The sequence below is a fragment of the Colobus angolensis genome, unplaced genomic scaffold (genome assembly GCF_000951035.1).
Source record: "Colobus angolensis palliatus isolate OR3802 unplaced genomic scaffold, Cang.pa_1.0 Scaffold86, whole genome shotgun sequence".
Lineage (NCBI taxonomy): Eukaryota > Metazoa > Chordata > Mammalia > Primates > Cercopithecidae > Colobus > Colobus angolensis.
In genome coordinates, this window is record NW_012122487.1 from 5,673,371 (window position 1) to 5,694,972 (window position 21,602).

The 21,602-nt window shown below is 35.1% G+C and overlaps 1 protein-coding gene across 3 annotated transcripts in view; it reads right to left on the minus strand.

The window, feature by feature from the left end:
- CNTLN (centlein, centrosomal protein) overlaps nt 1–21,602 on the minus strand; it is a 389,383-nt gene that overhangs the window by 268,796 nt on the left and 98,985 nt on the right. For all 3 annotated transcript variants that reach the window (XM_011930370.1, XM_011930371.1, XM_011930372.1), the window contains exons 4-5: nt 17,143–17,277; nt 16,353–16,532 (exon numbers count right to left, since the gene is read on the minus strand). In XM_011930370.1, coding sequence (XP_011785760.1) covers nt 16,353–16,532; nt 17,143–17,277 — 315 coding nt within the window. The remainder of the gene's footprint in view (nt 1–16,352; nt 16,533–17,142; nt 17,278–21,602) is intronic.

A 21,602-nucleotide genomic window follows, 5' to 3' on the forward strand; every position in this document is an offset into this window, starting at 1 on the left:
TCCTTTGTAGGGACATGGATGCAGCTGGAAACCATCATTCTCAGCAAACTATCGCAAGAACAGAAAACCAAACACTGCATGTTCTCACTCATTGGTGGGAACTGAACAATGGGAACACCTGGACACAGGAAGGGGAACATCACACACCAAGGCCTGTTGGGGAGTGGGAGGTGGGGGGAGGGATAACATTAGGAGATATGCCTAATGTAAATGACGAGTTAATGGGTGCAGCACACCAACATGGCACATGTACACATATGTAACAAATCTGCATGTTGTGCACATGTACCCTAGAACTTAAAGTATAATAAAAAAGAAAAAAAAAGAGAACTCTTAAACACTGTTGGTGAAAATGTAAATCAGTATAACAACTAAGAAAAACAGTATGGAAATTTCTCAAAAAAACAAACAGAACTACCATACAATCCCACAATCCCGCTACTGGGTATCTATCTAAAGGAAAAGAAATCAGTATATCAAAGAGATATGTGGCTGTAATTGAACATTTATTGTGGCATTATTCAAAATAACAAAGATATAGCATCAACCTAGGTATCCACAAACAAACCAAACTAATGCATAAAGAAAACGTGGTATATATAAATAATAGAATACTACTTAGACATAAAAAATAATGAAATCATACCATTTGAAGTAGCATGGATGGAACTGAAGGTCATTACATTAAATAAGTCAGGCAGAGAAAGACAAATACTGCATATTTTTACTCACATCTGTAAGCTAAAAACCTTATCTCATGGTGATTGAAAATACAGTGATAGATACCATATACTGGGAAGGGAAAGTGGGAGAATGAGGATGTATAAAGGTTGGTTATTGGAACTAATATGCAGTTAGACGCAAGAAATAAGTTCTAGTGTTTGATAGCACACTCAGGGTCCTACACTTGGGAACAACATCATGTATATTTCAAAGCAACTGAAAGAGAAGACTATAAATGATACCTGCACATACAATTGATAGATACTCAAGGTGATGGAGACCCCAAATACCCTGACTTCATCATTACAAATTATATGTATGTAACAAACACTCACATATACCCCATAAATCATAGATTATTACATAGCAATGAAAGGGAAAAAAAGGAATACACACACAAAAGTAATTCTAGAGCTAAAAAATACAACTGAAATAAAATATTCACTAGAGGGTTCAGCAGCAGATTTCAGCACAAAAAGTAATTAGATAACTAGAAGACAGAACAACTAAAATTATTGAGTCTGAAGAGCATAAAGAAAGAAAAAAGAAAAAAAGTGACCAGTGGGACACCACCAAGCAGACAAACATACGCATTATGGGAATCTCAACTGGAGAGGGGACCAAGAAAATGGTAGAATTGCTATTTGAATAAATGATGTCCCAAAATTTCCAAAATGTGATGAAGGATATGAATCTACAAATCCAAAAACCTCAATAAACTCCAAGTAAGATCAATAAAGTAGACTCATGTTGAGATACATTATAATCAAACTCATGAAATTCAGCCTACAAAAAAGAGACAATCTTCAAAGTAGCAAGAAAGAAGTGACTCATCACATACATGGGATCCTTAATAAGAGTAAAAGCTGCTTTCTTGCCAGAAACCACGGAGTACAGAGGCACTGAGATAACATATTTAATGTACTAATGGAAAAAACAAACATTAACCTTGAATTTTCTATCCAGCAAAAACTGTCCTGAAAAAGTTAGGGAGAAATTAAGACATTTACAAATAAAAACAGAGAGAAGTCATTACCACTTCATCTGCACTACAAGAAATGCTAAATGGAATCCTTCAGATTGAAATGAAAGGATGCAAGGCAGTAACTCAAATCCACATGAAGAAATAAAGACTTCTAGTAAAGATAAATAGGTGAGCAAATATAAAAGCCAGTACTATCTAGTTGGCTTCTAATTATCCTTTATATTTCCTACAAGATTTCAAAAACAAACACATAAAAACTATATAAACTACATAAATAATGTATAAACTACTTATACATTAAGTACACATGTATAAGATATAACTTGTGACAACAATAATATAAAATGGATGGACAAAGCTGTAGAGGAGAAGAGTTTTGTATGTTATCAAAAACACTTTGTATCAATTCAAATTTTACTGCTATAAGTTTAGAAAGTATGTGCAATCTACATGGTAAGCATGAAGAAATTATCAATAACATATATACTAAACAAATAAAATCGAAATGTGTCACAGAAAAAATCAGCTAAGGAAAGCAATAACGGAGAAAATGAGAGACATAAAAAGCCGTAAAAAGAAAAAATGGCAGAAGTTAGTTCTTCCTCATTAATAATTTCTCTAAATATAAATGAATTAAATTCTCCAGTCAGAAAAAAAGAGACTGGCACAAGGGATAAAGAAAACATTCTACAATGATATGTTGTCTACAAAAGACTCACTTTAAATTCAAAGATACAAACAAGTTAAAAGGAATGTGATGGAAAAAGATATTTCATGCAAATAGTAACCAGAAGAGAGCTGGGGTAGACATAATCATATTAGAAAAGAAGAGATTTTAAGGCAGAAATGGTTACAAGAGACAAAAGATCTAATAATCAACTCATCAAGAAGATGTAACAATAATAAACACATAGGCACCAAACAACAGAGCCCCAAAACATAGAAAACAAACAATTAAAGAATTGACAGAGAAATAGAAAATGTTACAATAATAGTTGAAAATTCAGTATTCCACATTAACTAATGAAAAAGCATCTACATGGAAGGTTATTAATGATAAACATGGCTTAAACAACATTGCATACTAGATACACCTAGAAGGCATATATGAAATCCTCTATCCCAAAACAGCAGAATAAACATGCTACTCAAATACATATGAAACATTCACCAGGACACACCATAAGTTCATTCATAAAGGGGGGAGGGATTGCACTGGGAGTTATACCTGATATAAATGACGAATTGATGGGTGCTGATGAGTTGATGGATGCAGCACACCAACATGGCACAAGTATACATATGTAACAAACCTGCACGTTATGCACATGTACCCTAGAACTTAAAGTATAATAAAAAAAAAATAACTGACAAAAAAATTTTTAAACAGTAACATAACACAAAGGATCTTCTCTAAATAAAATGGAATGAAGCTAGAAATCCACAGCAGAAGGAAAAAAGGAAAATACACAAGTATGTGGAAATTTTAAAACACACTCAGCCAGATACAGTGGCTCATGCCTGTAATCCCAGCACTTTGTGGGGCCGAGGAAGGAGGATAGCGAGGTCAGGAGATAGAGACCATCTTGGCTAACACAGTGAAACCCCAACTCTACTAAAGATACAAAAAAATTAGCCAGGCATGCTGGCAGGCACCTGTAGTCCCACCTACTTGGGAGGCTGAGGCAAGAGAATGGCATGCACCTGGGAGGCAGAGCTTGCAGTGAGCCTAGATCGTACCACTGTACTCCAGCCTGGGTGACAGAGTGAGACTCCATCTCAAAAAAAAAAAAAAAACACTCAAAGAACCTATGGATCAAAGAAGAAATCACAAGGGAATTACAAAATATTTAGAGGTGAATATAAAGAAACACAACACATCAAAACTATGCCATGTCGCAAATACAGTTGCTCAGAAGGAAATTTATAGCCATAAGCGCCTATGTTTTAAAAAGATGTATCTCATTAATATCCTAAGTTTGTAACTTGAGAACCTAGAAACAGAATAGCAAACTAAACTCAAAGATAGAAGAAAATAAATAATAAATATTAGAATTGAAATTTTAAAAGGAGAAGGGATAGAAAAACAATTGAGAATCAAAGTAAAAGGTTATTTCCTCAAAAGAATGTTCAATTTTGCAAACCCTTAGCTAAACTACCAAAGAAAAACAAAGGATGCAAGTAACTAAAATCCGAAATGACATGAGAACACTACTATTAACTAAAATTAAAGAAATGAAAATGATTATAAGATAATAAAAAGAATTATTAGATATATTACAGTGAATCCATCTGATTCTGGGCTTTTGCTTGTTTGCAGACTTTTTGTTACTGACTCAATCTTGCTATTTATTACTGGTCCGTTCAGGTTTGCATGATGCTAAATACCTAATTAAATGGATTATTAGTTAGAGTAAGTATTAATAAGGAAGCTGCCATTTTATTACTTTTTTCTCTATATATAAAACAGCATTTTTGTCCTTCATTTCCTCTATTATTGATTTTCTTAGTTGACTTTTTATAGTGACACATTTTGATTCTATTTGTTTAGTATATATTCCATATTTATATAATAAATTATTAAACATATTTATAATTATCAATAATCTTCCTTCTAATTAAATAATTTAGACAAAATGGACAAATTGTTAGAAACACCTGAATTACCTCAACTGACTCAAGAACAGTCTTAACCAATATAACAAATGAAGAGACTGAATCAGTTATCAAAATCTCCCAACAAAGAAAAATTCAGGGACAGTAGCTTCACTGGTGAATTCTACCCAACATCTGAAGAAGAATACCAAACCCTCTAAAACTGTTATAACAACTAGAAGAGGATGTAATATGTCCTAACTCATTCTGTAAGGACAGCATAATCCTGATACCAAGGCAAGTGTAAAATAAAGATATCTCAATAATGTAAGGTTGGTTTAACATCAAAAAAATCAATTAATAGAATACACCACACCAGTATAATGAAAGACAAGCGTGGGTGGGTGCAGTGGCTCACACCTGTAATCCCAACATTTTGGTAGGTTGAGGCAGGTGAATCGCTTTGAGCTCAGGAGTTCAAGACCAGCCAAAGCAACATGGCAAAACCATGTCTCTACAAATAATTAGCAAGTCATGGTGGCTGACACCTGTAGTCCCAGCTGCTTCGGAAGCTGAGGTTGGAGAATTGCTTGAGCCTGGGAAGCAGAGGTTGCAGTGAGCTCTGTCATCCCACCACACTCTAGCCTGGGTGACAGAGTGAGATCCTGTCTCCAAAAAAAAAAGAAAAGAAAGAAAAAGAAAGAAAGAAAGAAAGAAGAGAGAAACCACATGATCATTTCAATAGATGCAAAAAAAAGTAAAAGTATTTGGCAAAATCCAATATTCCCTTCATAACGAAAAACACCTGATGGGAGGAGGTGGAGCAAGATGGCTAAATAGAAGCCTCAAGCAATCATTCTCCATGCACAAACACCATATTAAACAACTATCCACATACAAAAAAAGCACCTTCTTAAGAACCAAAACTCAGGTTAGCAATCACAGTACCTCGTTTTAACATATTAAAGAAAGAGGCACTGAAGAAGGAAGGACAGACAGTCTCGAGTAACCCCCACAACCCTTTCCCTATCCCCCAGCAGTAGCTACATGGTGCAGAGACAGAAATTGTGTTCCTGGGAGAGGCAGAGCACAGGGACTGAGGAACTTTGCACTGCAACTCAGTTCTACTCTGTCACAGTAGAAAGCAACATGGGGCAGAACTCAGCTGGCACCATAGAGGAAACATGTAGACCAGCCCTAGCCAGAAGCATATCTCCCAACCCAGCAGTTAGAACCTGAGTTCAGGCAAGCCCTGTCACAATGAGCTAATATGATCTGAGGTCCTAAATAAACTTGAAAGGCAGTCTAGGTCACAAGGATTGCAACCAGGCAGTCTCGGTGGAGTGCTAGACTCAGAGCCAGTGGACGTGAAGTGCATGTGACCTAGTAAAATACCACCCAGCACAGCACAGGGAATACTTATATCACCCCTCATCTAAGCGAAGGCAGTGCAGCTCACAGCTCCAGGAGAGACTAGTACCTTCTGCTAGAGAAGAGGAGAGAATTAAGAGGATTTCATCTTGCAACTTGGACTTCATCTTGCAACTTAAACACTGGCTGAGCCAAACTACAATAAGGCACCAGGGAGTGCCCTGAAGCACCCATTCCTGGACCTAGCTCCTGAACAACATTTCTAACCATGCCCTGGACCAGAAAAAAACAAACTCCTCTGAGGGAAAGGCCCAGTCCCAACAGGATTCATAGCCTGGTGACTAAAGAGCCCTTAGGTGATACACATGTGGAGAGACTTCACAGCTTGAAGAAAGGGGAGAGAAGAGTGGGAAGGACTTTGTATTGAGGCTTGGTTACCAGCTCAACCGTAACGGAATAGAGGACCAGGTAAATTCCTACTTTTCCCGACTCCAGTCCCTGACTCCCGGATGGCCTATCTGCACATGGCCAGGGCAAACTTGCTGTACTGAAGGGAAGGACACGGGTCTGGCTGGATTAACAAATTGCTGATTATGGAGTCCTTAGTCCTTGAGTAAACACATGCAATAACCACATAGTGGTATCCATGGGCCTTGGGTGAGAACCAGTGCTGCACTAGCTTCAAATATGACCCAGCTCATTTCCAATGTTGGTGGTCACAGGGGTGCTTGTGTAACCCATCCACTAAATCCAGGTAGTTTATCATAGAGAAAGATTCCATTTGTTTCGGGGAAAGTAAGGGAAGAGAACAACAGTCTCTGCCCAGTAATCCAGGAAATTCTCCCGGATATCACACAAGACCACCAAGGCAGTATTTCTAATTCTACAAGAGGCACAGTGTTACTGGGCTTATAGTGCCCTCTAATGCAGATAAGGCTACAATGACCAAAGACATAGATCACAACATCCAAGTCCCTTCAAATACCAGGAAAGCCTTTCCGAGAAAGATGAGTACAAACAATCACAGACTGTAAAGAATGCAAAAGATACCTAAGTCTTCAATGTCCAGATACCAGTGAATATCCACAAGCATCAAATCATCCAAGAAAACATGACCTCACCAAATGAACTAAATGAATAACCAAGGGCAAATTGTGGAGAGATACAGATATGTGATCTTTCAGACAGATAATTGAAAATAGCTGCTTTGAGGAAGTGCAGTCAAGATAACGCAGATACGGAATTCAGAGTCCTACAGACATATTTTTAAAATAAATTGAAGTTATTAAAAAGAATAAAGCAGAAATTCTGGAACTGAAAAATGTAACTGACATATTAAAGAATGCATCAGCCTCTTGAAAGCAGAACTGATCAAGCAGAACTAGTTAGATTGAAGACAGGTTGTTTGAAAATACACAGTCTTGATGCACACGCACACACACACACACACACACACACAAGTAACATACAATGGACCTCTAATACATCTGGCAGCAGATTGCAAAGTGGAAACCCTACAGGCCGGTAGAGAGTGCCATGACATATTTAAAGTGCTGAAGGAAAAAAAAAGAAACTTTTAACATAGAGTAGTATATCCATCAAAAATATCCTTCAAACAAAGACTTTCCCAGACAAACAAAAGCTGAGGGATTTCATCAACACCAAATCTGTCCTACAAGGGATGCTAAAAAAATTCTTCAATTTGAAAGAAAATAAAAAACGACATTAATAAGCAATAAGAAGCCATACAAAGGAACAAAGCTCACTTGCAAGAGTAAGTATATAGACAAATACAGAGTATTATAAAAGTGTAATTGTAGTGTAAACTACTCATATCTTGAGTAAAAACAACAAAAGGTAAATCTATCAAAAATAATAACTGACAACTTTCAAGACTTAGTACAGTAGAATAAGATATAAATAAAAAGGACAAAACATTACAAAACAGGAGGAAGATTAGAGTTTATATTAGTTTTCTCATTGTTTGTTAATGTGTATATGCAATCAGGGTTAAGATGTAATCAGTTTAAAATAATGGGTGATAAAACAGTATATGCAAGCCTCATGGTAACCTCAAATCAAGACATATACAATGGATACATAAAAAATAAAGAAGAAATTAAATCATACCACCAGAGAAAATCACCTTTACTAAAAGAAAAACAGAAGGAAGAAAAAAATGGAAGACCACAAAACAACCAAAAAATTAAAAAACAAAAAATAACAAATGGCAAGAGTTAAGTCCTTACTTATCAATAATAATGCTACAGGTAAATGAAACAAACACTCACTAATAATGCCGAAAGCAAATGGAACAAACTATCTCCATATATATATATTTTCAAAAAGCAAGACTCAATCATCTATTGCGCACAAGAAACTTCAGGGGACCAGGCATGGTGATGCATACCTGTAACCCCAGCACTTTGGAAGGCAGAGGCAGGAGAGTCACTTGAGCCCAGGAGTTTGAGATCAGTCTGGGCAACATAGCAAGACCTCACTCTACAAAAAATTAAAAAACAAAAAATTAGCGAGATCTGGTGGCATATGCCTGTAGTCTCAGCTACTCAAGAGGCTGAGGTGGGAGGACTGCTTGAGCCTAGGAGGTGGAGGCTGAAGTGAGCCATGATCATGCCACTGTACTCCAGTCTGGGTAACAGAGCGAGACCATGTGGAAAGAAAGAAGAAAGAAAGGAAAGAAACGAAAGAAAGAAAGGAAAGAAAGGAAAGGAAAGGAAAGGAAAGGAAGGAAGGAAGGAAGGAAGGAAGGAGGAAAGGAAAGGAAAGGAAAGGAAGGAAGGAAGGAAGGAAAGAAAGAAAGAAAGAAGGAAAGGAAAGGAAAGGAAAGGAAAGGAAAGGAAAGGAAAGGAAAGGAGGAAGGAAGGAAGGAAGGAAGGAAGGAAGGAAGGAAGGAAAGAAAGAAAGAAAGAAGGAAGGAAGGAAGGAAGGAAAGAAAGAAAGAAAGAAAGAAAGAAAGAAAGAAAGAAAGAAAGAGATAAAGAAAGAAAGAAAGAGATAAAGAAAGAAAGAGAGAGAGAAAGAAAGAAAGAGAGAAAAACTTAACCTAAAAATACATACAGATCAAAAATAAAAGGGTGAAAAAAATATTCCATGCAAATGAAAACCAAAATAGAGTAGGAGTAGCTATACCTCCATCACACAAAATAGATTTCAAGACAATAACTATAAAAAGAAATAAAGAAGATCATTATATAATGCTAAAGAGGTCAATTCAGCAAAAGACTATAACAAATGTAAATATATATACATGTACCCAATACTGGAGCATCAAGATATATAATGAAAATATTATTATAGCTAAAGAGAGATAGGCCCCAATACAATAACAGCTGGAGGCTTCAACACCCCACCTTCAGCATTGGATAGGTAATCCAGACCAAAAATCAACAAAGAAACAACACTCACCTGCACTACAGACCAAATGTACCTAATAGATATTTACACCACATTTCATCCAATGGCTGCAGAATACACATTCTTCTCCTTAGCATGGAGCTCATTCTCAAGGATAGGCCATATGTTCACCACAAAACAAGTGTAAACATTTCAAAAAACTAAAATTATATCAAGCATCTTCTCTGAGCACAGTGGAATAAAACTAGAAATAAGTAACAAGAAAAATTTTGGAAATGACACATCACATGGAAATTAAACAATATGCTCCTGAATGACCAGTAGGTCAATGAAGAAAGTAAGAAGAAAACTGAAAAATTCCCAGAAGCAAATGATAATGGAAACACACCATACCAAAACCTATGGGCTACAGTGAAAGTAGTACTAAAAGCAAATTTTATGCTATAAACATCTACATCAAAAAAGCACCTAACAAATAAACAACCTAACAATGCATCCTAAAGAACTAGAAAAGCAAGAGCAAACAAAATGCAAAATTATTAGAAGAAAAGAAAGAATAAAGATCAGAGCAGAAATCAATGAAATTGAAACAAACAATACAAAAGAACAATGAAAAGAAAGTTGGTTTTTTGAAAGATAAACTAAGTGGACAAAACATTAGCCAGATTAACTCAGGAAAAAAGAAACCCAAATAAATAAAATCAGAGATGAAAAAGTAGACATTACAACAGATACTGCAGAAATTCAAAGGATTATTAATGGCTACTATGAGCAACTATATGCTAGTAAATTCAAAAATCTAGAATAGACAAATTGATAGACACATACAACCTACTAAGACAGAACCATGAATAAATCCAAAACCTGAACAGATCAATAACAAGTAATGAGATTGAAGCCTTAAATAAAAAGTCTACCAGAAAAGATGTCTCCCAGCTTTACTGTTGAATTCTACCAAACATTTAAATAAGAACTAACCCCAATCCTGCTCAAACTATTCTGAAGAATAGAGAAAGGAATACTTTCAAACTCATTCTACAAGGTCAGTATTACCCTGATACCAAAGTCAGACAAAGACACATCAAAAAAACGAAACTACAGGCCAATATTCCTGATGAACATTGATACCAAAAATCTTCAATAAAATATTAGCACCATATCAAAAAGATCATTCATCATGACCAAGTAGAATTTATCCTAGGGATGCAAGGATGGTTTAACACATGCAAATCAATCATTAGGATACATCATGAGATACATCATATCAACAGAATGAAAAACAAAACCTGGCCAGGTGTGGTGGCTCACGCCTGTAATCTCAGCACTTTTGGGAGGCTGAAGCAGGCAGATCATCTGAGCTCAGGAGTTCGAGATCAGCCTGGCTAACATGGCAAAACCCTGTCTCTACTAAAAATACAAACATTAGCCAGGCATGGTGGTGCATGCCTGTAATCCCAGCTACTCAGGAGGCTGAGGCAGGAGAATCACTTGAACCCAGGAGGCAGAAGTTGTAGTGAGTCAAGATCGTGCCACTGTACTCCAGCCTGGGTAACAAAGCGAGACTCCATCTCGAAGACAAAAGTGAAAACAAAACACATGATCATTTCAAGTGACAGTGAAAAAGCATTTGATAAAATTCAACATTGTGTCATGATAAAAACTCTCAAAAAAACTGGATATAGAGGGAACATACCTCAAAACAATAAAAGCCATAAACGATAGTCTGGAAGCTAGTATCATACTGAATGTGGAAAAGCTGAAAGCTTGATGCTAAAATCTGAAACATGACAAGGATATCCACTTTAACCACTGTTATTCAGCACAGTACTGGAAGCCCTAGAGCAATCAGACAAGACAAAGACAGAGCATCCAAGTTGGAAAGGAAATAGTCAAATCATCCTTGTTTGCCAATGATATAATCTCATATTTGGAAAAACCTGAAGACTCCACCAAAAACCTATTAGAATGAATAAACAAATTCAGTAAAGTTGCAGGATACAAAATTAACAGACAAAAATCAGCAGCATTGCTATAGGCCAACAGCAAACAATCTGAAAAAAAAATTAAGAAAGTAATCCTACTCATGATAGCTACAAATAAAATTATATACCTAGGAATTAACCAAAGTAGTTAAAGATCTCTACAGTGAAAACTATAAAACATTGATGAGAGAAACTAAAGAGGACACCAAAAAAAAAAAAAAAAAAGGAAAGAAATACCTTGCTCATGGATTGGGAGAATCAATATTGTTAAAATGTCATAATGCCCAAAGCCATCTACAGATTCTATGCAATCCCTATCAAAATACTAATGACATTCTTTGCAGATTTTTTTTTAATCTGAAAATTATATGGAATAATAAAAGACCCAGAGTAGCCAAAGCTATCCTGAGCAAAAAGAACAAAACTGGAGGAATCACATTACCTGACTTCAAATTAGATTACAAAGCTATAATAACCAAAATGACATGGTACTGTCATAAAAACAGACACACAGACCAATGGAGCAGAAGAGAGAACTCAGAAATATAGTGATACATCTACAGCGAACTCACTGTTAACAAAAGTGCCATGAAAATACATTTGGGAAGACAGTCTCTTCAGTTAATGGTGCTGGGAAAACTGGATATACATATGCAGAAGAATGAAACTAGACCCCTATCTGTTGCCATATGCAAAATTCAAATCACAATGGATTAAAGACTTAAGTCAGACCTCAAACTGTGAAGCTACTAAATGAAAACATTGCAGGAACTCTACAGGACACTGGACTGCACAGATTTCTCGACTAATACCCCACAGGGACAGGAAACCAAAGCAAAAATGTACACATGGGATCACATCAAGTTAAAAAGCTTCTGCACAGCAAAGAAAGCAATCAACAAAGTGACAATATCTGCAAACTATCCATCTGACAAGGGATTAATAACTAGAATATATAAGGAACTCAAACAACTCTATGTGAAAAAAAATCTAATTATCTGATTTAAAAAGGGACAAAAGATGTGAATACACATTTCTCAAAAGACAAACAAATGGCAAAAAGGTATTTGAAAAGACATAGATATCCACTCTTTCTCTATTTAACACTATACCAGGATTTCCAGCAGGAAAGTATAAAATAAAACGAAATTAAAAGCACTCAGATTAGAAAGGAAGAAGTGAAACTATGCCTACTTGCAGAAGTCATGATATGACATGTAGAAAGTCTTAAGGAATTTACTAAAAAAAAAAAATCAGAATTAGTTAACCTATTCAGAAAGGTTGCAGTATACAAGATCAGTATACAAAACTCAATTGTGTGTCTATACATTATGAATGAATGACTTGAAGAGAAAATTAAAAACAGTTCCCATTATAATAGCATCAAACATAATAAAATATTCAAGAATGCATTTACCCAAAGAAGTGCAAATTTATACCCTGAAAGACACAAAACAACTGAAAAAATTGAAAAAGACCAAAATAAATGGAAAACATCACATGTTGATGGATCAGAAGATTCTTAATAATATTGAGATAATAATACTCCCCAAACTGATCTACTGATTCTACTGATTCAAGGCAATCTCTATTAAACTCTCTGATGGCTTTTTTGGCCAGAAGAAAAAAGATAATTCTTTTTTTTTTTTTTTTTAGACGGAGTCTCGCTCTGTCACCCAGGTTGGGGTGCAGTGGCCGGATCTCAGCTCACTGCAAGCTCCGCCTCCCGGGTTTACACCATTCTCCTGCCTTAGCCTCCCCAGCAGCTGGGACTACAGGTGCCCGCCACTCGCCCAGCTAGTTTTTTGTATTTTTTAGTAGAAACGGGGTTTCACCGTGTTAGCCAGGATGATGTCGATCTCCTGATCTCGTGATCCGCCTGTCTCGGCCTCCCAAAGTGCTGGGATTACAGGCTTGAGCCACCGCGCCCAACAGAAAAAAGATAATTCTAAAATTCATATGAAAATATAACAGACGCAGAAGAGCTAATCTAGAAAAAGAAAAAATATAGAGGACACATATACCCCAGTTTCAAAACTCGCTACAAATCTGCAAAAATCAAGAGAATGTGGCATAGGTAGGAGGACAGATGTATAGATCAAATAAACAGAACTGAGGTCCAAAAACGAACACTTATATTTACAGACAACTGATATTCAAAAATGGTATCAAGACAATTCAGTGGGGAAAAAAGAATTTTCTTCAACAAATGGTGCTGAAACAACTAAACAAAACATACAAAAAAAAGCATGACGTTAGGCCTGTATCTCACACCATATTCAAAAGTTAACTCAAAATGTATCAAATAATTAAATGTAAGAAATAAAACTATAAAACTCCTAGAACAAAACAAAGGTGTCAATCTTCATGACCTTGGATTAGCAATGGTTTCTTAGATATGACATCAAAAGTACGGGCAACACCAAAAAAAGATAGATAAATAAAACATTATCAAAATTAAAAACTGGTATTTTTAAGAACACCATCAAGAGAGTAAAAAGTAACAAAAATTTTAAGAAAAAATAGTTTCAATGTATATATCCTGGTAAAGAACAGGGATCCAGTATGTACACAAAGGATTTGAATAGACATTTCTCCAAAGATAGTAATACATGAAAAGATGCTCACCATCATTTACCATCAGGAAAATGTAAATCAAAACCACAATGATTTGAGACTAGCCTGGCCAACATGGCAAAACCCCATCTCTACTAAAAATACAAAATTATCTGCATGTGGTGGCACGTGCCTGTAGTCCCAGCTACTCGGGAGGCTGAGGCAGGAGAATAGCTTGTATCCGGGAAGGCAGAGGTTGCAGTGAATCGAGATCACGCCACTGTACTCCAGCCTGGGCGACAGAGCAAGACTCTGCCTCAAACAAATGAACAAACAAAAAACCATAATGAGACATCACTTCACATCCCTGAGGTGGCTATAACAAAAAGGGCAAAAAATTACAAGTGTTGATGAGAAGATGGAAAAATCAAAACCCTCATAGTGTCTGAATGTAAAATGGCACAGCTGCTTTGGGAAATAGTCTGGCAGTTCCTCAAAAGCTTAAAAACAGTTACCATATGACTCAATAATCTCACTCCTAAGTATATAACCAAAAGAAATGAAAATATATGTACATGTAGGAAATAAAAAGTAGTATCTTTTCCTTACCCATGGCAAGGTTCATGGCTGACATCCCGGTAACAAAAGACAAATTACTAAGAGAAAAATATAACATTTATTTAACCAAAGTTTTACATGACACAGTAGATGTAGGAAATGAAGACCCAAAGACCCAGGGAAAACTGCGTGTTTTTATGGACAGTCATGCAAAACTGTGACTGGAGGACAAAGGCATATGATCCTGTGGTAAAATAAACTTATTAGAAAGGACTGTTTGTTCAAATTCTTCTTGGACTCTAGGTACAAGACAGAACCTCTCTGAATGAGGGTGGTAAGATCTACTTTCCAGGAAGGTAGCTATGAGAATTCTTTTACGACCATGCTTCATGGGAGAAAGCTGGGAGAAGATCAGTGAACAATCTTGCTGCTTCTGTGGATACTGAGTAAATGATGTGGACCATCACATCCAAAACTAAATTATAAATAGATTACAGACTTTAGGGTGGGGAAAACTTTGTCATGCAAAACTTTTAAAGAAGAACTTTTGAGAAGAAAATAATAAAATGACTACCAAAATTCACAAACTTTTGAAATTCCAGTTTTCCTTATTCAAGGCTTATAGAACAGAAAGTATTTATAAGATACAAAATATTAGTATGCAAAATAAATAATGAATGCCCAAAAAGCAGTAAAAGACAATAACCCCATAAGAAAAAAATGTTACACAACCACAAGTCACAGCAAATCCCAGAACTGATTATTCAAATAGAATAAATAAGAAAATAAAAAAAATCACTAAATAATCATGTGGCTGTGAATTAACACAAGTACTGGTTTACCCTCATCACACTTCCAAACTGTTTAAAGCCTGCGCAGAAGCAGAAACTGATAAAAATTAAGAAAATAAATCCACCAGAATTCAGTTCTCTCAATGGCTCAGTCAACCCATGATTGTGCACTAATAGACTTAAATATTTCCATAAATAATCTGCAACAGGTTTATACTCCGAGAAAGATGTATCCTTCTCCCCTAACTTAAATATTCTTGCATACATGCATATAGACACCCATACATCCATACATATTATGATTGTCCCTCAGTATTCCTGGAGGATTGAATGCAGGACTCTCCACAGATACCAAAACCCAAGGATGCTTTAAGTCTCTTATATAAAATGGCATAGTATTTGCGAATACCCTACACACGTTCCCACATACTTTAAATCATCTCTAGATCACTCTAAATACCAAATACAGTGTAAACAGCTGTTATATCGTATTTTTACTTGTATTGTTTTTTATTACTGTATTGTTACTTTTAATTGTGGTTTTTTTTTTTCTGAATAGTTTGATCCACTGATGCAGAACCTGCAGATACATATGGTCAACTGCTTATAACTGTTGAATAGCTCTGTGTGTGTGTGTGTGTGTGTGTGTGTTCTTTTTAGGGGTATACACATTGAGAGACCACCAAATTTACTAGCACTAAAATCTGGATCTGGCCTTTTCAACAAAATCTATAGTTAAAAAAAAAAAACATGTAATTTAATAAGAAAAGAAATTAGCAAAAACCTCTAAAGACAAAGAGAATGCCATAAAAAAGTATTATTTTGAAAAATACTCATAAAAAAAGTAAGAAACCACTGCCTCACTTGATTAGCCTTTTAAAAAGGGTATAAGATTGTAACGATTGATTGTAACTTTTATCTTCTATAAAAATAAAAATTTCCCATAAATAAGGCCCTTTCCTTTAAAGTCAAAGAAAGCACCACCATAGAACCACATATTTGTATTGTTTAACAGTTTAGTATTTTTTATACTTTATATTTTAAAGGATCCAGAAAATAGTCTTAAAAACCATATTGCAATAAATTCTAGCTATCTTTGTAAGCTTAAGCCTTAAGTGAAAAAGTTAAAACCCATGATTCTAAATATGTTATTTGAAAACACATTTTATTTCAAAATGCAATAGCCTTTATTTTTTAATGATTACATTTTAAGATAACCATTTGAAGTCAGTTTCCTGCTTTGCAACATCAATTTTTAAAAAGCTGTGGGTCTTAAGTGAAAGAATATAAATTAATGCTAGTCCCCACTGGAGGATATGAATGTATAGCTTGTTATTTAAAGAAAATAACATGTATTAAACTTCCTAAAAAAGTTAGATCCAAAAGAGGAGTATGGATTCAATTCCTATTGTATACCTTTATTTTTGCATCAGTGCTATATTTTTCTTTTCTCCAGTGTGCTTCCTGCTTCCTCAGTTTCTCCAGGTCATTTAGCAGGTCAGTGCAGCGGGTACTTAATTTATTGTTTTCCTCCTCCAGATTTTTTATAATTAGTCTATTTTGCTCTTCTTTGTTCTGTACACACTCTTTAGTGTCCTGTAGAACAGAACCACAAGGGCAAATAAACAAAACAAAACAAAAACCCAAAAAATGGTGAGAATTAATTAGCAAATACAAACTGTGCAGTTTTACCCTCACAGAAGCTTCTCCTATATTTGATAGCCAAGGTCACCTGTGTACTTTTATTGGCCTCTTTTCATGCAGGTGGATGGGTCATATTTTTTCACTGGATGACAGCTTTGATGAGTACACATTTGCAAAGAGCCCATTAATTGATCAAGCTGCCTTTGATGCTGTCCCCAGCTATTTTTGAGACCCATACAGATATATCCTCCCAGACCTGGGTTTTATCAATTAATAATGCCAGTCCCATCAGAATCTAATTACAAGAAGCCACATATTCACACTCCTACTTTCTTAGCTCCATTTCCATCATTAACTATTTATCTAAAAGTTATAAAGCTTGGAGTTCTAGCTTTAAAGCATCCTTATCAGAGTTGTTGCATGTGAGAAAACTGTATGGTACAGGAGGGCCTAAGGCAATTTTTCCTCCAAACCTGTCACTTTCTGTGCCACAAAGGCTAACAAAGCTTAAAGCAGAACTTCAAAGCAACAGTCCTACAAAACTATGTACAAGTCAACACACCTTAATTTCTTGACTTTTATCTTTAAATTTCTTCTCCAACTCACTGAATTCTTTCCTTAAGAAAGCATTTTCTTCATCTACTGCAATTTTCCGTTTTACAAGGTCATTTATTTCCTGTTTCAGTACTGATTCTCTCTGTGGAAAAAATTTAAATTACTGGTGAGCTTTTATTTCTAAGAAAAATATTTTATTTTAAAGGTTTTACATTTTGATTTGCAATGTTATGATTAATTAGCTTTCGTAATAATGTCTGTCACCACAATTCTCATCTCCTGAAACATGTCCATGAATTTTTAACTAAAATGTGCAAGTACAGGGCCTATTTATGTTGAAGAACACATAAAACTGGACACTAAATATTAAACCACACTCAGAAAGCAAACTTTCAGAATTTAGGTGTGTAACAGGAGAAAAACAAGATTTTACAAACCATTCTAATTAAAGAAAATATATTTATAGCTAACGTAATTCCTTATTCTTTTATTTGAATGTCATTTAGAAGGAACTTTTCTGAAAAACTATTGATTTTGTAAAAGCATAAATCACTTTAAAAATTTTAAAATGGCAAGTTTGTTTTAGTACTAATAATATCTTGCTCTGTAGACAGAATATTTAGAACATTAAGGCTGTCATAATTTTTAACCAAACATTCTTCTCACCTGTGAGATACCTAAATTACACCTACAAGGTGGATGTACCCATGACTCAATTTTTAGCTTCCCTCGTTTCTCTGGACATCTTTTCTCTCAGAAAACGTAGCGCCTCTCTTGGCTGCTAATCTTACCTCTGTCTGAAAGACTATCTAATCTATATTCCAGCCCTCACCTTCCCAATCACCAATCTCGTATTTCCAGCTATACAAGACCCCTCCCTTTGGATTGTCTACTACCTCAAACTAACTTGCTAAAAATGGAATCCATATCCTGATACTCTTTCCTAAACTTCTTCAACTTTTATCAATCCATCCATTCTTTCAACTAATATTTATTAAACACATACTATCTAGCCTGACACAATTACTGGAAGCCTCCAAGTAAGACTCAATAACACCTTCTTTCTATCAATCAAGAAAGAGACACATCAAGATAGAAACACTTTTATTTAAGTAATATGCTCAGTTGACCTTTATTCCATTTCTGATCTATCACTGATGCTGATTCCTTTATACTCTCATATTTCCTCCTTATCAAATTGTCTCCAAAGGACTTGGGAATAAACTGAAAATGAGAGGAAGATCCAGGATTATGATGAAAAGTGGATTTTTAGAAATAAAGTGAAAATATATCCAATATTCTATTTTCTTTATTTAATTTTTTGAGAGACAGGGTCTCGCTCTGTCCTGTCACCCACTCTGGAGTGCGGCGGCACAATCATGGCTCACTGCAGCCTCAAACTCCTGGACTCAAGGGATCCTCCCACCTCAGCTTCCCAAGTAGCTAGGACCATAGGTATGTGCCACCAACCCAGCTAATTTTTAATTTTCTTCATAGAAATGAAGTCTCACTATGTTATTCAAACTCCTGGACTCAAGCAATCTTCCCAGCTCGGCCCTCCTGAGATTACAGGTGTAAGCCACTGTGCCCAACCCCAATACTCTAATTTTTAAAAGTGTAATATTAATTATTGATTTTATTTATAGGTAAAAAATAATTTAGATACTGAATACATACAAAAATAATCTGTGATAAATATGTAAAGAATTTTTTTTTTAAAAAGTAAAAGGAGCGGTCCTGTACGTACCAACATTCAGCTAGGAAACACAACTGTATCATTATCTTTGATATCTCATGTATGATCCGCTAGTACTTCCTATTCCCTCCAAGGGTAAGCATTATATTGAAACTCTGATTCTTATCTTTGCCTTGCTTTTCTTTATAGTTCAAAGACAGACATATATCCCTATTTAATATGCTGTATAGTTTTGCTTACTTCTGAACTTAAATCATATTATACATATTATGTAGCTTGCTATTTTTGCTCAACATATGTTCCCAAATTTATTCATAATAATGAACGTAACTGTAGATCAATTACCTTGATGTAATTAATCCATCAGATATTATTAGTCCATCAGATAACTATGCTCTATTTATCCATCTTTTATCAGTGTGTATTTCAGCTGTTTCCCATTTGAGGTAAAGGGGTATACAAACAATACTGCTATGAACACTCTTAAGCATGACTCCAAATATTCATGACCGAGAATTTCTCCCAAGCAGTGTTTTTCAAACTACAAATTACAATCTAGTAATGGATCATTAAATCGATTTAGTTACAAAAATTGGTATTTTTTAAAACGGATTATAATACAATAGAAAATATCAAGGTAATAGGCACACATTCTTAGCAATGAAACTACAGTTATAAGAATAAACTTACAAAACAGACATGCTTCACAAATTATTTTCTAAATTTTTATATTTAAGATTTTTCTTGTATTTAAATATTAGTAAATTCACATTTGATATAAAAATTTTCATGTTTACCTTAATTATATGTACTAAAAATAACTATTATTATATGAAACTTTTATTTTGTGTGTGTATAATGGGTCATTTACTTCAGGGATAATACTAACAAAAGTCTGAAGAACACTTCTCTGGATTATATCCACTTAGAGGTGAAATTGCTAAGTCAAAGACTATTCGCATTTCAGGAGTTTTCATTACTCTACCTCCCCACCAACACTTAACTCTCAGAGTTGAAAACTTTTTTAAATCCAATAAGTACAAATGGCATCTCAGTTTTTAACTTTTCTGTTCTACTTTAATTATTAGGCCGTATCAAAATGTGCCTGACATCAATCAAATAACATAAAAATAGATGCATAAAAATGGCTCATCCACAATTTACAATCACTTTTTCTACTCTCAGCTAAGTCTTATGCTCCTTTGAGACTCAACTACCACCTCGTCAATAAAAGCATCCCTTACTATCCAAGTATTTTGTAATTCTTGCCATTTCTAAATTTTTGTGTTATCTATATTATACATTTGATACATAACAAACTACCTAGTGTTGCTAATAATCTCTCTACTCACAATATCTCCCAAATTGTACTGTTAAGTGTTTACAGATGAGATTGACACTAAATAATAAATTCAATAATATAAGCATTAAAACTGTTTGTAAAATACCCATAAGCCTATCCTTTGAAGAACAAATGACAAAATTTGAGCCTATCTTGTCTATTCTGGAAATTACTTAAACTCTAGGAAGAACACTGACCAAATGAAAAGTTTTAAAAGGGTTTTCCCATTACAGTGAACTAAATTTAACAGGCACTGACAATATAAATGATACCAACAGAGAATCCTTTCATGAGAATTATTTAATAATTTAGATTTTGGCATTTGAGTGAACTTATAATAGTAATTCAAAAGGACAAACAGACTCAATCTGTAAATTAAAAAGCATAATAATATTAAAAAATTGCTTAACCAAAACTATCATATTCCGATAATTAGTTTAATATTACATTGCATAATATAGTTCCTTATATCACAAAATCATTAAAGTAATAAGTTAAAGATTCTCTCCCAAGAGCACTGTAAACTCTAAAGTGTAAAAGTTCGTATAAATCAACATATTTTCCTAATAAAATATACCCTCGATAATCTAAATAATGAAAGCACAGATATACACAGTTAAAGTTCATTTTAAAATTAAGCTTTATTAATATTTTTCAACAAAACTTTCTGAATAGAGGCAGGTAAATTCTTAATAGTCTGCTTGAGTTAATATTAAAATAGCAAACAGAATTCAGAGGAACCATAAAGCAATAAGGGGTGACAAGAGAGAGAATGTCTGGAACAAATAATTTATTACAGATAAGCCATGATATGAATAATTCAAATAATGGTCAAGAGAAGTCTACAGAGTAACAAGAAAATAATAGTGAGTATGAAGCAGGGATAAAAATGTGTGGGGGGTGGGGAAAGGGCATAAGGCCCAAACTCTATTAGGCAATACTTGAGCATAGTTAATTTATTATTTATACTGACCTATTTTCAAAATGGACATGAAACTTTTAACAAAAAACAAACAAAGCAGTAATTAAACCACAATAACTAAAACAATGATAAGTGGAGAAAAAGGAAGGGATAAAAGTAATTGCGGCCGGGCGCGGTGGCTCAAGCCTGTAATCCCAGCACTTTGGGAGGCCGAGACGGGCGGATCACGAGGTCAGGAGATCGAGACCATCCTGGCTAACACGGTGAAACCCCGTCTCTACTAAAAAATACAAAAAACTAGCCGGGCGAGGTGGTGGGCGCCTGGAGTCCCAGCTACTCGGGAGGCTGAGGCAGGAGAATGGCGTGAACCCGGGAGGCGGAGCTGGCAGTGAGCTGAGATCCGGCCACTGCACTCCAGCCTGGGCGACAGAGCGAGACTCCGTCTCCAAAAAAAAAAAAAAAAAAAAAGTAATTGCAATTAAGAAATAAAACTTCTGAGCTTCCTGG